Raw genomic sequence first — 17,147 nt, forward strand, 5'->3', positions numbered from 1 at the left:
TCCATCCAAGATACTCAACAAAATGGAACTTGTCAACTGTGCTTATGGTAATAAATCTCCTTTCCAACATTTCTCCTGACACTCTAATGCCTTCCTGAACATAATAGAAAGGTCATTTTCCACCTGAATTCATCTTCTCCAAGCTACCTTATATTTCTGCAAATCCAAGTTTCAACAAGTTTGATTCCGTTCCTTCTACAGTATTTTATTTGCTTTAACCAAGCTCAGAATCCCAACAGCAACCCCAAGCTCTCCTCTAATTGCCTGAGTGGGGATTATGTTTTATTGGCTGACTGTAGAATGTAGATACATTTTGAAAGCTGAACTGTTCCTTTTTCTTGAGTGACAGAGAATTAAATGCTCTCTTTCAGATATTGCTGTAGGATTTCTTATGATTTTCTTTCACACATCAATTCAATAACTTTCTATGTATCAATTATGCCAAGATCAGCATTGTCAACTAAATATAAATCAGTCCCCCAACACCCCTAAGACATGAAGGGCCTTTCATTTCAGCAACGAGGTCAGCTGTATTGGCTAGTTCACAATCCTGTCTCCGGTTTCCGGAGGAGAATTCACGTTGTAACCTTCCAGAAATTACACATTTTTCGTTGCTGAGGAATTCCTTCTAGTAAAAACAGCAGTATTTATTCTGGGTAGGTCCAGGTGTTTATTTAGGTACAATCATCATTTCAAGACATTCTGTGGAATATACAGTCATTTATAATGAGTGTCTATGGGGGCAGTAGGACTACTAGGGAGGGGCTCACTGGCAAAAATTTGGGAAAACCTTGGACTTCTTTTTGCCAATGATAATGACAAGACATAAGCATGTTCTTGCTTATTTTGTTTAACATGTTTGTGGCGTTCTTTTCTCTCTGTGTATCAGTCAACCCATTTGCCGGAAACGATGAATCAGCGGCTTCTGACCAAGGAGTCAGGCTGCGGCCCTTCATCTAGACGAACGGAACCCCGGGAGGATTGCAAGGGACCACACCTTGACCACGATGTCTTCTGTGACAGGCAGGAACCACGCGACCCAAACCGGGGGACTGGCAGTGCTCCAGCCTCTCGGGGCAGCGGGGGACAAGGCGCGGCCAGCCGGGCGTGTCGGATCCCGAGTCAGGAGCCAGGGACCACGCGCGGTGTCTGTCCCGAGGGTGGTAGACAAGACGGTCCTGGGCCATGGAAATCAGTTTCCACTCCGAAAGACAGTGGTTTGCTGAAGAGGAAGAGCGACGGTTCCCTTTGGGATCCTGCCAACTCTCCGGGCACATCCGCCGGCCCTCCTGCGGCCGCGGGCTCGGCCAGGGCTTGGGCAGGGAGGGGCAGGTGACAGCTGGAGAGAAGGGCGGAGGGACCCGGGGGGCGGAGGGACCCGGGGGAGCGGAGGGGAGGAGAGAAAAAACGAGAGGGAGAAAAAACCGGGTCAGCTTCCTGGCCTGTGCCTTCTCAGGACCAAACCCAACTTGTGTCTGGAGAATGGGCCTGCTGCTGGGGGCCCGGAAGGATGCGGGGCCGTGGACCGCGGGGGAGAACCTTGGTGCGCAGGCTGTAAGAAGAGCACGGTCGGAGGAAGGCAGGAGGGAGAGAAAACGAAAGCACCCCTATTTGTTTCTGTTTCTATTTCTGTTTTTGTTTGTTGTTTTCTCTCCCGAACGCAGAAGGGAATCAGTCGTTTCCCTGGTCTGGGGAGCATCCAACATTTAGTGGGAACGAGAGCATTGTTTTCTTCTTTGAAACTGCTTCTCTCTCCACCTCCTTGGTTTTTCTCCTTCCCTACTTTATTTTCTGGTATCCCAATCCCACAGCATCCCTAGTCTAATTCCTGGCCTGCCTTTTGGGCTAATTGAATGAATATTTCTCGGTTTTCATGTCTTGCGTATCAGGGTTTGGTTTTGGTTTTGTTTTAACCCGTTCAGTACCTCCAGACTATACTCCTCCTCAAACCTGAACTTCCACTCTCGACGTTCCATTCCTTTGAGTCCAGGGGTTTCGAAGTCAAGTGGGCCTTCCCTGCCGGCCTCCTTGTTTTCATTCCAAGACCCTTGCATTCCAACCCCTCGCTGGGTTGCTGTTTTGCCCTCGAGGCTCTCAGAGCACATCAAAGTAATTTGCTTTAACTGCCCTTACACCCAAGTGGTGCCTACTGGGGGTCTGTTCTCTAGACTGGGAATCCTCACTGCTTTACTCCTTTGTTTTCTTTTTAAACCTGTCTCAGTTCCTAATACTAACAATAATAGAAATGCTTTAGACAAAGCTGCAAAGAGCTGCTCTCTGCACACTGAACACAGTACTTCCCTTCTCTTTCCCCTACCATCCTTTTTCTCCCCTTCTCCCGTCTCCTTCCTCCTCAATCTATGGCATCTTAAAAACTAATTCAACATTGTGGACTCAAAGTTGAGAAAAGAGCTGGTATCTGTCATTTTAGCTGTGCTGTACAACTATTCATTCAACAAACATGCACTGAGTACTTACTAGATGCCAGGTTCTGGGAAATGGTCCAGGGATTGAAAAAATAAGTGAGGTTTCTTTTTCATCACTCCTCTCCTATCTCCTCTGTCATCATCATCAACATCACCTTTTATAATATTCAGAGAGTTATTGAGCCCTGAATATAAGCCAGGCATACAGGTAGGAGCTTTACATGCATTTTCTCTTTTAATTATTATGAGGAACCTGATAATGGAACATTCTATTTTATAGGTGAGAGAACTGGCAATTACAGAAGTTGAGTAGCTTTCTCAAGCTTATATATTTACTATGTGTTGGTGCAGGGGTTTATAAACCAGACAGCCTGACTCCAGACTTGTGGCACATCACTGCTGAGGAGTCACTGCTCCAGTGTAGGAGCCAGACTTGTAAACAGATAAATACAATTCAAAGAGGTAAGTGCTAGTGCTGTAGAAATACAGAGACAGCATGACTAATACTGCCCAGGGAATTAAGAAATTCTTCTTAAAAGACTACTTGACATGGGAGGTGGGTCTTGAAATATGAGTGAGAGTATCCCAGGAAAACAAAGGGTTGGAGTGATTGGTGCATTTTAGGCTGAGGCAACCACAGATGTAATGAACAAGTGGGAAAGGCTGCCAGGGTATGTTTAGGAAACAGTGTGTTCAACCTGACTGAAGCCTTGTGTTCATGACAGAGTGTTGTGCTATGAAACTAAGATGGGCAAATATGAAACTAGGGGCAGAAATGTCTAGCTCTTGCTAGGAAGTTTAGCTTTCATCTTGTAGGTAAAATGACTCCAGCAGAGATTTTAAAGATAGAGGGTGACATAATCAAATGTGTGCATCTGTCAGTCTTAAGATGACCACAGGGAGAATGAAGAGTGGAGCTAGGTGCTAGGGTGACTGGTTGGAAAGCTGCTGTACAGATGGTGGGGGCCTGGGCTAGAGGTAGTGAAATTGGAAAGGAGAGATTTTGTTCACCAAAGAATAATGGCATTAAATCTTCTATCAGTTTCGAGAATGAAGGGCTTAAGGCACAAAGAATTTTATTTAAAATAAAAAGGCCTCGTGAGAGAGCACCAAATTAGCCCTCTTACTTTCATAGATATAGTTAAAGTCTATGAAGTTTAGGAAGATTAAACTCCACAATCACTAGTGGAAGAATGGTAATAGCCACCTTTTGTTTAGAGACTATTGTCCACACATTTAGCATCCTTTAATACATTTGACTCTCCTAAATTTTGAAGGTAGTACAAAGCTACTCTTTCGTCCACGTAGCAGATAAGGAAGCTGAGGTCAGTAACTTGATGAAGTCTGCAGAGATAATCAGAGGCAGAACTGGGATTAAAAACTAGAAGTGTTTGATCCAGGGGTTCTTGCAGTTTTGTATGCTATGGTCTGAGGTTGAAATTTAGACATCCTTATTCTTGACCTAGTTCTCTCAAGCATCACTGGGCACACATTCCTGACCATCTGAGTGCCTACTCTACGAATATGTCCTGAAGTAGCATTTATTGTGAATTCACTGTCTACCAAACACACTAAGTTATATACTCTGATGATCCTTCCTAAGATGGGGTTTTTACAGTGAATAAAAAAGCAAATACAACAACATACAGCCAGAAACCTAGCTAATCAAAACTTTGAAAGGTATACACATGAAGGATCAAGGGCTGTTGAAGAAACAGCTACTGCTATTCAGCACTTTCCTACACCATGGCCTTCACATGTATTATTTTACTTAAGAAAGCTGACTTAGACAGGCGAAATAACTTGCTCAGTGTCACATAACTACTAGATCAACGAGCCATAACCCAAGCTCCAGTTTATCTGACACTGAACTCAAGCTCTTAAGCATTATTAGAGTGCTTGGTGAACACTCAAGTCAGTTCCATGGACAGCAGTAGTGTGCTAGTAGTTTAACAACCAGCTCTCAAAATCAGAAACAAAAACAGCTCTGATTTGTAGTGTTTGCCAATTTCTGATTTCCACAGCATGTAAATAATTGCACAGTTGCGATTTCTAGCTGCCAGTGTGACATCACTGAAGGCAGCATAGAGAAGTGATGTGCACGAGCAGCCCTGGAGAGCCTTCAGCCTCCTGCTGTACCACCGAGGAGGAGAAGCTCAGGCAGCGTGTTAGAAGAGAAATGGAAGAAATTTGGAGTAATTCTTGGAAAAAGAAGGAGTAATACATGAAGGCTGGAATGGGGATTAGTCTAGTTTTATTCAAAGAAGGTAGATAGGTTGAGCTAATTGTGGTTAGATTAAATAGAAAATGTGATTTAGGATTGGCTGGGGGCAATTACTTGCTTAAAATCAGCATTCCTGGGCGATGGCAATTTGCTTGAAAAAAAGACCACGTGTTGATTTATTTCATCTAAAACTTTCTCCAGGCACTTGTCCCAATAATTGCCAAACCTGAAAATATACTTAAAAGACTGAAATTGAAGCTAGAGGAATCAAAAAGATTGGCCAATATGAATTTCTGCTATTTATCTACTTTTTTCTTTCTTTATGGCAGGGACAACAGCAGACTGAAGATGGTGATAAATTGATGGAAAATGAGCCTTAGCAAATATATGGACAATAAAGTTGAAAAGAGTTACTCTGTGCTCACCTTCAAAAGAAGCCCTGAGGAAATACCTGCTTGTTCGGCAGACTGTCTGAATGTATGTTATATTGACCTTGTATTCAGGGGAACTAAATATACTTGCAAATCTCTCAGAATATTTATTTTGTCACTTGATTTCACATCCTGCTAAGCACAGACCAACACCAGCGCTTCCCTTTTCCCCACATCATTAGAGAGTGCATCGGATTATGAGAAGAAAATAACATTAGCTAGTACCTGCAAATAATGCCTGTTTTCCCTTTGTGCCAGTAATCTAGCCCTTTCAAAGAAGCAAGGATGAAAATAAGATTAGGTTTCCTATGTTGCAGAATGTTTCTGTTTTTTCCCCTTGATAATCAAAAAGACTTGTTGTACAAAGTCTGGATAGAAAGCAAATTGGTCCTAAGAACCAATTAAAAAATAACATAAAGGAAATGAAGTAGATTTCTACCATAGATTTTGTTTGTTTGTTTGTTTGCTCCTTGGGGAATGGCCCACATCCCTGCGATTCTGAGGTACTGAAAAGTATGATGCCCACCTGCCCTCTGGATGCAGGTGGGGCAAACGACTCTGGCCTGGCCAGTTGTGGTCCTGGATCTTCTTATTCACAGAAATTATTCAGGAGATGGGCAAAGCCAATCAAACTTTCCCAAGAGTGGGAGTATATCTCTCCCTTTAGGATTTCCGTCTCTGTGAATATAGGCTTAGGTCTGAGGTAAAGATCTTTTCAGCAGGGAGGGAGCTGTTCTGCAGCAGAGAAAATCGAGAAAACAGTCAGAGACAGGCAAAGGCATGCAGAGCTGAAGTATGAGGAAAGGACAAAGCACCTTGATGACTTTGCTCAATTGTTTCAATGATGCCATACTGAAAAATAGACACTCTTTGGGGATTCCCAGTCACTTAAACCCGTGAGTCCCCCCTCTTTTTTTTTTTTTTTTTTTGATTAAGCTATTTGGACTGGGTTTTTGTCACTTTCAGTTGAAAGTATCCTGACCATTACTAAACCTTAGTAAAAATTTCCCCTATGTGATGACAAACTCTTGCTGGTTGACTAGGATTATGAAAATAATGTCTCCCAGCCTAAAAACAAAAAAAAAAAAAGCAGATGGGGGAAATACCAAGAAATAAATTCCCTTTTAGCCTATATTCTAAGATATGCTGACATATTGTTATTTTGTTTTTCTGACCGGTAACTCATCGCTCTTGAAACATCTCTTTCATTGGCACACAGACCACAGTACATTCATTCCTTCTTTCATAAATTGTCATGGCTTTATTATTTGACTGGAAACACTGAGCCTTCACAGAAGAAGCCAAAGACAAGGTGCTAAGTTGGGAAGCAAAGAAAGGAGAAGACAAATCAGCACTAGAAAAATAGTCTTCACATTTTAGATTTCATGGCAGGAATTCAAGCGGATGGTGGAAAATCATCTCAAGATAGAGTAATTTGGGAATTTTTCTTAGACTCTCTGGGAAGATCCCAGAAGTTGAAGATGGTATGAGGGCAGAAGTGAGATGATTCAGTTACTGGTGTGGAGTAACCCAGGCTCTTCTTCTCAGTCAGGCTAAATGAGTATGATTCCCCCGCTATTCACACTTCAAGGTGCCCTTGACATGCCTTTGCCTTTAAAGGTTGAATTTAGAGTTTGTTTAATCCTGAACTCAAGATTTGACTCAGCCCTGAAAAAAATCTGAGAAATAACCATGGCCCTTGCTGTCTTTTGAAATATCCTTGAGTCTAGGAAAAATAATGGAGAGTTCTGCTCTTTGGGGACTCTCTTCTCACTTGATGTGTTAAGCAGTCTTGGACAGTGTGCATCACTCTATAACCTGGTTGTCATTCTCCATAAAAAGGCAAATCATTTTCCTGTAGAAATGTATCAATTAACTAGTTTTAACCGAATTTCAAAACTAGAAGCAATAGCCAAACATCATTTAACCTACCTCCCTGCCAGCTAGAACCCATCACAGATTCTGGTGATTTCACTGAAAGTATGTACATGCTAATAAATCTTTTTATGCACTGGCTTATATAGCTCTTTTAAAACGTACTGTATTTTCTCATAAGCTTTTCACCTTGAGGTTACAATTACTAAGTGAATTTTTTGCCCTTACAAAGAAAAGTAAACACATTAAACACCTCCGTGTAATGTTAAAATGCTGGACATTAAATTAAATCAAATATTTGTCCTATAGCGCTGTTAGCTGAACAGGTTATGAATCATCTATGTTTGTGGAATTGCTTTGAATTATAATTTTGCCAAATCCACCCTGTAAAGAACAAAGCATAAAGAACACTGAGGCTTAAAATCTTGAGTACTGAACCACCTCTGCAGACTTTGCAATATTGATACTGCATCCATAATCATGCCTTAGTGAAATGTGATGCAGAACATTATTAAGAATGTTTGTTCTGAAAAGAGTCTGGATAAATACACTGTATTTAAATATTGATTAATAATGTCTAATATGCATCCAATTTTTTCTTCTTATTATTATTATGAGAATTTGACTAAAACATTACAGAGTATCTTGTTTATTTACTCTACCAGAAAGTGGTCCATTTGCATTTAAGCAAGAGTGGTACCCATACCTGTGTAAATGTTGGTTAAGTCTTCTGGGTCCTGGGACCTCAATTACCTCATCTGTCATATGATATAGCTAGACTGGTGCTGAATGCTGAAAAGCTTTAAAGTGTCTAAAGGAGGAAGTGAAACCTTCAGGCTGCATATCAAACTTCAGCCAAAAGAGCCCTACTTGCATCAGTTTATTAATTACCTTACAAAATAATATATTATTCATTCAAGTATTCATGAATTGATGAACTCATTCATCAACTAGCATGGTGTGACTACTAATGTGTCTGTCTATTCTAGGCAGATAGTAAAGAATAAAACAGACACACGTTTCTGCCCTCATTGAGCTTTCAATCTAGTCGAGGGGGGCAGACCATATCCAAGATACTTAAGTTAAATATCTATTATGTTATATAGTGATAGAGTTGATGGAGAAAAGACTGTAGAAGGAAAGGGAGATAAGGAGGGCTGGGGTTAGGGGTTGAAATTTTAAACAGTTGTTCATGGAAAGCTTTGATGAGAAGGTAATATTTGAACAAATACCTTGAAAGAGGTGATGTAGTAAGCTACACTAGTAACTGGGGAAACGAGTTCTAAGGATTAGAGACAACAAGCGGAAAGGCCCTGATGTGGGAATATGGAAGGTATATTTAGGAATAGTGAGGAGACTGCTGTGGTTTGAATGGGTCAGACAAAGGGGAAGTAGCAAATTGGACTTTAGAGTAAGGCTACATTAGAAGAAAAAGTTTTGTATTTCAATAAAGATTGAAAACTTTTCATTTACATTACTTACAAGCTCTGGGAAATTGGACTTTAGAGTAAGGCTACATTAGAAGAAAAAGTTTTGTATTTCAATAAAGATTGAAAACTTTTCATTTACATTACTTACAAGCTCTGGGAAACATTAAAATTCTAAGATTCTTTTGTATATTACATAATCAATGAGACTTCATTCAGTGTTATTAATCTTTTTTTCTTTTTGCTAATTAATATCACTCTTTAGGGGTTATACATTTATGCAAGAATTTCTTCTTAATACTTTCCTGTAAATTCAACTATCTTACTTATTTTAAGGAGAAAGAGTATAGATAGCCTGGGCCTAGTTAGTATTTTATTAATTTGGCTTTCAGAAGTCCATTAAATCCATGATGATTTGTTTGTTTTAGAAAATCAAATATGCATTGTTTTCATATTTCTACAGTCACTATATATCCACCTCAAACTCCTGAATGAAAGTATCATAGATCATAATGGCTAGCAGATACATGACAAAACAAGTAGAGAGAACTCTGGAGAACTTCTTGAGATGTAATCAAGTTGCAATTTCCTTTAAGGTATCAAACATTTGAATAACCACAGTGAGTCATTTTCTGCTTACTGAAAACTGAAATAACTGTTAAAAGTTGAAAACACATAGAGATCTCTGAAAAGGAACTCTCAAGTTGCAGGGTGAACCCAGACTGTTATAATTTTTGAGTACATTTAATGTACCTACTGAAATCACTGATGAATTTTGAGTGTTTAATACACTGAGAGTTTTTGGCATCTATTTTATAGTTAGGGTGTAGATTTCATAGTAAAAGAGCTTAGCCAGATTCATTCTCCATTTCTCATGTCTAAGACAGGAAGGAAAATGACTAAGTGGATTTCTACTTTGACTGAAATAGCTATGAATTTCTCTTTGTACCCAGACATTGAGCGCGCTACAGTCTGAAATAAGAACATAATGTTTACCATAAGCTTTGAAAGTTTCTGCCCTCCTGAGCTCCAGTCATATGGCTTTATTAGCCAATGCTGTTGAAGATGTGAGCTGCAAAATCTTGTTGAAGTGATAACTGATATTATTACTAACAATTTAAGTTCAACAATAAAATTCAAGGGAATATTTCTTGGGAGCATCTGCCCTCCAGTCCATATCTAGAGTCATTCTAGGAATCATTGACTTAAAAACCTTAGGGTCCAGAAATAAAACACATCTGTTATCTATACCTGTGTAATCCTTGTGCCTTTTGAAAATAGTTATATATTCCTAGACTTAATATAAATGCCACTTAGCCCTTAATTTCGATTTTTTTCATCAGTGCACTAGGCAAGGCCCTTACTGTCCCCTGCCCGGTCACTCAAAACCTTTACTAGTCAGGCTTCTATTCTCAGCATGGCTCTTTTTCTTTTATTCTCATTGATCTGGCAAATGGATTTTTTCACTCTCTTGTTCTGTAGATTGTTTCCTCAGTTTATATTTGAAAGTTTTCACTGTAGTGACTAGGACTTGACTCATTCTATTTGCCTTTCCTAAACTTTAGTCAGACTAGTTGTGATATTGTAAGTTATACTAAGAAATATAATATCTGATTTTGACTTCATTCCTGACACAGAGCTCCTAAAACCTTTGGAATTTCCTAAGTAAGGAGAGTGATAAAAATATCTTTTGTTATGTTAGTGCGGTGACTTTTGGAAAGCCCCTAGGTCACCTAAGGATGAGGCCTGGTTGCCAGGAAATCCAACTGTGTGATTAGTGGGTGAAACTTTTAGTCCCATTTCTGGACCTCCTGGGAGGGGAGAGGGGCTAGAAACTGAGTTCAATCACCAGTGGCCAAGAATGTAATCAGCAATGTCTACATAATGAAGTCTCCATTAAAACCTGAAAGGACTGGATCCCAAGAGCTTCCAGGTTGGTGAACACGTGGCAATTTGGGGAGAGTGTGTGTATTCTCCTTCCCCTGTGTTTCTCTTCCATCTGGTTGATGCTATCACCAGGTAGATACTGTCAAAACTGAGTTTAATTGTGAACATCCAGCTGGTGTCCAAGAAGTGCTTGGTGGTGTGAGAAAAAACCCACACGCTGGAATTGATACCAGAATCACACCAGTCCAATCACTGAAGACCCAGTGGAAACACATTTCATCTCCTTATTTCACTCTCCCTGTTATGTTTCGAGATCTATGTTTTATAAAGAAGAACTCTTTCTCACACCTTATCATTCATACATAAATACTTATAGAGTAACCAGTGTATTTACAAAAGTATTGGCTAGAAATGTGTAATCATCCATGGGGGGGGGTGGGGAAGAGGGGAAGAAAGTGAATCAGATTCGTTGCCTGCTCTTGAATTGCATACACATTTTGTTCAAAAACTAGGGAGGCACAGAAAATACTATGATAAAGGTGGTAAAGAACAAATGTCACCAGCCTCCAAAACCATCTTTGGGAAATTTCATCTCCAGTGGGAAATTGTTTCCACTAATCAGAAGAAAAAATCACCTCAACTCTTCAAATGCCTCATCTGCCTCACCTGTTTTCACATACTGATGGGTTAGTACAGATAGGGCAAAGGTTCCCAGCCTGAGCCTCTGGGGTCCTGAGTTCTGATTTCAACAGTTTCTAAGTAGGGAAGTTGCCTGCTGTGCTATGTCACTACTTTGAGAATACTGTCCTGATTGATGGTGAATTCTTTTATATTGGAAATGCAAAACACTTCTCATGTTTCAGGTAACAAGAAATATGTTTTTCTCTGGTTGAACATTATTCATTTTATTTCTTGCAATAAGAAGCACTCATTATGATGCTCTGATGCATGACTAAACTGGTAAATATCATTGGAATACTATGTATTCTCAGTTGTAAGAAAAGCGATTGTGATCCGGATGCAGCTAGAAAATATCCTCCAGTTAAGAACCAGGTAAGGTGAATCCAATCTCCCATTCCCTAGATTTTGAAAGACAAATACTCTCTCAACTACATTGTTTTGTGGAGTTTACACCTCAAGATGATTTCTGACTCTGAGCTCTTACTCTAAATTATTTCAGTCTAGAAATGTTCTTGTCATCATTTCACATGCACTGAACCTGGCTCATGCAGATAGGGTGCACTGCCTTATTAATCTCCTCAAGGAAAATGTATTTGAGAAGTGGGGCTTTATTAAAGTTTGGGAAAGATAAAGGAATTTATGTTTAAATCAAACCCCTCCCAACCAAAAGGAAAGTCATAAATTTACTGTTAGATATTTCTGATTAGCAAAATGGATAGTGATAGAAATGAAGCTCTAACATCAAAGTGCTTTAAGTAGAAGGCATTACTTTTTACTATCACTATGAATCACTGTGTGACCTTGGGAAATTTACTTCATGTCTCTGGGCTTCAGTTTCTTCATGAGTAGAATGAAGATGATAATAGCATCTACCTCAGAGGGTTCTTTTGAGGGGAAATTATTCCATTAATTCATATAAATTGCTTAGAATAACCTAATTTCTAGTAACTGTCCAATAACTGTAACTGATTATTTATAAGCTATTTGAAGGGTTTCCACCATTTCTAAACTCATAATTGTATTGCTTAGTCCTTGTCCCTTCTTTTCTCAGCATCCCTCTCTTCATTCTTATTTCTGTTATTTTGTAATTCTTCATTTTATTTTTATTATATTGTTTATTACAGAGTAGTTGCACCATCACTTTTGTGGTCTACCTATATGTCACTAGTGGCTTTTGGAGTTACTGCTCCTAGTGTCTTTTTAAGGCATTTTCTCGTACAAGGACCAATTCCTCTCTAAAAGGAATTCTGGAAGCAACTTACATACAATCATATTTGTCCTAAATATGTGGATGTATAATATACTTAATTCATAGAATGTATATCATTTCAATTTAGCTGCACATCTTTGAAGGTGGTACTGTGATGGATTACCACACTTTGATTATAAGAGACTGAGTTTTGCTCAAGGTCACCTGCTGAATGCAGAGCAGAGATTTTTAACTAGACTCTGATTACTCCCCAAAGCCCAAGCTCCTTCTACTGTATCTAGCCAGTTATTTGTGTGATCTTGTTTAATCCTCACAGAAATCTCAGGAGGCTGGCACTATTGTTACCACTTTTACAAGTAAGGAAACTGAGCCTTATGTTGAGTTCACCAAAATTACACAGCTGGTAAATATCAAAGCCCAAAATCAGAGTGTACCTTTTGCAGCTCTACTTTTTAACAATCATGCTGTGTTAACTCCTACCCCAAAATAAAAGGGATCAGATAGACAGAGTTAGTGGGGGGGGGGGGTCCAGGTTAAATACATAGTTAGGATGATTGGTTCAAATACAAGCTACTTAGAGCCACTGTTAAAAGAAAAACAATTCCCTAAAGGAATTCTACAGAATCCCATAGGAATGCTAGCAATTCAGCCAAATTTAGCTCATGGAATACTGAATTAAAAGGCATTTGCCTGTAGCATTAGCCTTCCTGTTGGTTCAGAAGATGCAAATGAAACGTTAACGTTAAAATCAAGCGGGAGAAACTACTTATTTTGAGAGGAAAAATATAAGAGCTCTACCCTAGAATACTGTTAACGTAATGTAAGGAGAACCGGGAGGACAAGACTAGCAGGCTTTCGGAAAAAACCACAGCGGAAGACGGAGCTTAATAGTCTCCAGCATGAAAAGATAAAAAAATTCAAAGACCAGTGTGTGTGTGTCTGTGTGTGTGTGTGTGTCTGTGTGTGTGTGTGTGTGTGTGCGCGCGCGCGCGCGCCCTTGTTTTATTACTTCTCCTGCTGCCAGGTCCCTCACTCCAATCTAGCTGGTGACTCGAAGCCTTCTGATGAAAGCACAGTATATGACGATTACTAGTTGGCATTCTCTGCTGGAAACTGGCCTCACACAGGGGTGACCCTGTGATGCACGGAAGGCTATTTAATGCCCTGGCGAAGTGGTTCTGGGACCAAGATTTTATTATGCTTGGTGGATGAGAGTTGTGATCCCATGTCCCTAATTTAGAGCCACTTAGGGCTCCGATAGCTCCACCCGGGTGTTCTAGAGGAAAATACTCCTTCGCGCTCTCCGCCTGATCTGAAAGAGACACAGCGTCCCGATGTTCCGCCTGGGAGGTGGTTCAGTCTTTAGAAATTGCCAGAGAAGCCTGTCCATCTGCTGGGATGCCTGGCTTTCTGGAACGGACAAGGAGGAGCTTGGCTTTTAATCTGCGTAACCTGAGGATTTACTGTTTGTAACTGAAAATTGCCGCTTAATTCAAAATAAAAGAGACACACGTTTCTGGCTTTTGTAGACACTGGGAAAATCCGTGTGACGAAGTATGATCTAGAAATTTCCGATTTAATTTCCCCAGGGAAAGGGTAAACATTTTCTATTTGGTACTGGGCAGTAGAATCAAGTGGTCTGCCTATAAAAGAAGGTATGTGAGAGAAGGGGCTGTGGGGGGAGTAGGGGGGGAATCAGCCTAGTACGTGGATACCCCACCTGCCCCTCGCCAACCAATAGCTAGCTGTTCCTGTTAACTCCCAGGAGGCAAGTTCCCACCTTTGTCACCTCCTCCAGTCCCTTCCTTCCTCCTTCGCTCTTGCCCTGATCAGTGCGCGCCCCCGGCAAGCTCCCTACCCCCACCTCCCAGCCCCACTACTCTTTATAGAAGGAGGCTGCAGTATCACAGCCAAAAAACCCCCGAGAAGTTAGCCAGCGGATGGGCGTCTGGGGGCAAAAGGGCAATTTGGCTTTTCCAACCGCGGCTAAGCTGCGTGGGCAGAGTGAACTGAGAGGCCGTATCACGAGGGCAACGGCAACGCCACAGGGAAGTGTCAGTACCGGGGGCCCCGCCGGCGCGCGCTGCTCCAGTGTCTGCTCCCTATTGGCGGGCGTGGCCCTGGGGCGGTGCCACGAGAAGGCCCCGCCCACTGGGGCGGTGAGACGCCGGCACGCATCTCCCCCGCGAAGTTCCAGAGCTGGACTCAGTGTCCGACTCGGTCTTGCAGCGCCTCTAGGCTGCGGATCCGGCTCCAACCACCTGCGCTTGGCTCTGCGTCCTGGGAAGCGGGGAGGAGAGAGGAGAGAGGGAGGAGGCGAGGGGAGGAGGAGAGCGGCAGCTTACACACGCCTTCCAGTCTCTCCAGTCAGAGCAGCTCAGAGACCGCTGCTGGCGCCGCTGCTATCGCTGCCGCTGCTGTCGCTGCCGCCGCCGCTGCCACCTGAGGAGACCGCCTGGACCTGTCGCCACCCCCTGTCGCCACCCCCGGCGGTTCCTTTCTAGCACTGGGCTTTTTATGCACACTGACACTACCATTATTATTATTATTATTATTATTATTATTCCAAGAGAAGGAAAATAACAGACCAGCTAAAAAGAACAGCGTCCACCTTTACTCAAGTGTCTCCCGGGAAGAGAGGGTCGCCGGTCCCGGGAGGAGCAGCCACAGGGGCCAAGGGCGGGTGTTGAAGGGAAGGCAGGAGGAGTTGGGGCACTGCGCGGTGGAAAGTTGCGGCCCGCGGAGATCCGAAGGTGCAGCGCCACAGCCCAGGGGGCGGTGTGTCTGGGAGAAGCCGCTGCCCCCTGTGTCCCGACCCGCGAGCGCGCGGGCAGCGCGAGGCCGAGGACGACGCCCCCTCCTGTTGCGTGGACTCTGAAGGTGGCCCCAAAGGAGGAGGAACATGGCATCGAAGGCGGCCCCCTCCTGCCGTCTGGTCATCTGTCTCTTGATCTCCGCTGCAGTCCTCAGGCCAGGTGAGCAGGGGCCTCGAAGCAGCCCCAGGCCGACCTGGGACGGGGGCAGTTTCCTAGGTCCCCAGCCGGGGCCTTGCACCCCCGTGGCGGTGCGCCCAGAAACGTGGGGGAGATCAGGGGACGGCGGTGCGGGCACAGAGCTGGCCCTGGGTTCCCTCACCTGTGTCCCACGTTTGGGCTCGGCCGGTTAGCTCAAGTTCGGGCAGCGACTGGGGTCACTGGTTGAAATCTCCCGGAAGTTTGGGTGCGGCCGGGGTCGGGGCTCCAGGGGCCCGCGGGCAGGATTCGTCTGGCTCCCCCTACGGTTCCCTCCTGGGCGCGAGCTCTCGCCCTGTGACAGTCCCTCCAGTCTCTGAATATCAAAGTCCACGTCACTGCGCTCTGGGCAGTTTTTCTTTCGCTTAGCTCTGAGAGGCAATAACTCGCACTTTTTCCTGATAAATCCCCTGGTAACTTCCCCTGGGTATGAGGTGAAGGAGGGGTGCGAGGGATAGAAGAGAAAGGGAGGACCTTAATCACTCCCTTTAAAAACCTCCTAAAGCTTAGATCTGGTTTGGACGCCCCCTCCCCCATTGTCTGTGTGGGTGGTGAGGGTAGGGGTGGCGGCGGCAAAGAACGCAGCCTGGACTGGAATTCGCAGCCAGGTTTTTGAGCCCTTAGTGAGGGGGTTGTGGATTGTTCAGGACTTGTGATTCAACCTCAATTCTAGTTCTGTATCGAGTCTCAGAAGAAAAAAAGGGCAAAAACCCCTACAACTAATATATCTCGCCTGGGAATCCCTTTCCTCACCCTTGGGGACGTCCCCTGGCGTTGTCATCCTTAGACCTGCTGGGCGGCTGACGCGAGTGGGTCCTAACAGGGCATAATGTGTGCTCGCCGTCACTGGACAGAGCAGCAGGTTAATTTTTCGCTAGACTTGAGGATTTGGGGGGAAATTTTTCTTCTTCTGAAGTTTTGATGTTTAGCCCCTCGTAGACGGTTGCAAGTAAAACTCTTACTTCCTGTTATTTCGGCTTCTGTTTGTTCTCTTGACCTTTTCTTTAGTTTTCGTGAAAGAAAAACTCACTTCCTTTTCGTATTTTAATTTCTGCACATCCCTTCAGTTGTTGACTAGCTGAGGTCAAGGAAGAGATTTGAAAGCCTCTGAATCTCTCGAGGAAAAGGGGCAGAGTGGGGCTGTGGGCTCGAGCCCTAGTGTTTGTGAACTGCCGCTGCTGTGTGTTCGTGGTGCTGGCACGCGGGGGCGGGGGCCGCCCCCTCCCGATCTCTTTTTTAAAGTTACATTTCTGGTTGAGGTAATGAGCTCACCTGCTGTTGTTCTGAGGCTAGAGAAAGAGGCGTCTGTGACAAATCTCCGATTCCGGGGCGGGGACTGTGAAACGGGAGTTGAACCGGATTTAAAGCAGGTGGGGTGGGGTGAGAACACCTGGGAGGTGGGAAGGGGAGACCCCCTTGGGTTTGGCACGGTATGGATTTTCACTTTTTTCTTGATTCCAGTGTCCGATGTGGGAAGGAAGGGCACTCTGGAGCGGAGGGGAGAGGAAGGAGACTGAGGGTGATGCAGTTTGTAAAATGCAAAGATCCACACGCCCACAGTTGGTTTTCAGTTCAACCCCATCGCCACTTTTAGAGTGTAGACTTACCTACACCCCCACCCCGGGACCACACGCACACGCCCGATTTCCTTTTCGGTGCTGGAATTTCTTTTCAGTCGGGCCACCTCGGAGGACAGGTTTTTCCGCACATGTAACTGCTAAAAAGGGAGAGGTTCCGCTTTCAGATCTGCGCCGCGATTCTTTTGGCGCAGCCAGCTTACGTTTCTAGCCGGCACCCAGCTGCGCGCTTTCAGCCAGCCGGAGAGCGCGCTCTCACCGCCGCCAACTCGCGGCCGATCTGGAGGTCAGAAGCCTCAGACCCTCAAATCAGCGGTTTCCTTGAATTCACCAGGCTGGCATGTGCGCCAAGTTCTCGGTGCGTGGTCAGTGTGTTTTAAAAGACAGGATTATGGCAC

At 43.6% G+C, this 17,147-nt stretch overlaps 2 protein-coding genes across 4 annotated transcripts in view; both read left to right on the forward strand.

Annotated features, from left to right (window-relative positions):
• Positions 1-661: 661 nt before the first annotated feature.
• LOC105062774 (uncharacterized) lies at positions 662-5,493 on the forward strand. 2 transcript variants are annotated; one of them, XM_045512004.2, is made up of 3 exons: positions 662-1,332; positions 2,778-2,888; positions 4,980-5,493. In XM_045512004.2, exons 1-2 carry the CDS (start codon positions 911-913, stop codon positions 2,785-2,787), a joined length of 432 nt encoding a protein of 143 aa, XP_045367960.2. In that variant the 5' UTR covers positions 662-910; the 3' UTR covers positions 2,788-2,888; positions 4,980-5,493. The 2 variants fall into 2 exon arrangements, 1 of the variants encoding a protein (XP_045367960.2); XR_012506665.1 differs by lacking the exon at positions 662-1,332 and adding an exon at positions 1,360-1,543 and having other exon boundaries at positions 4,980-5,492.
• Positions 5,494-14,565: 9,072 nt separating this feature from the next.
• Positions 14,566-17,147, forward strand: part of ALCAM (activated leukocyte cell adhesion molecule) — a 184,566-nt gene continuing 181,984 nt past the window's right edge. For both annotated transcript variants that reach the window (XM_074362723.1, XM_074362732.1), the window contains exon 1: positions 14,566-15,136. In XM_074362723.1, coding sequence (XP_074218824.1) covers positions 15,064-15,136 — 73 coding nt within the window. In that variant the 5' untranslated portion in view covers positions 14,566-15,063. The remainder of the gene's footprint in view (positions 15,137-17,147) is intronic.

The sequence above is a fragment of the Camelus bactrianus genome, chromosome 1 (assembly GCF_048773025.1).
Source record: "Camelus bactrianus isolate YW-2024 breed Bactrian camel chromosome 1, ASM4877302v1, whole genome shotgun sequence".
Lineage (NCBI taxonomy): Eukaryota > Metazoa > Chordata > Mammalia > Artiodactyla > Camelidae > Camelus > Camelus bactrianus.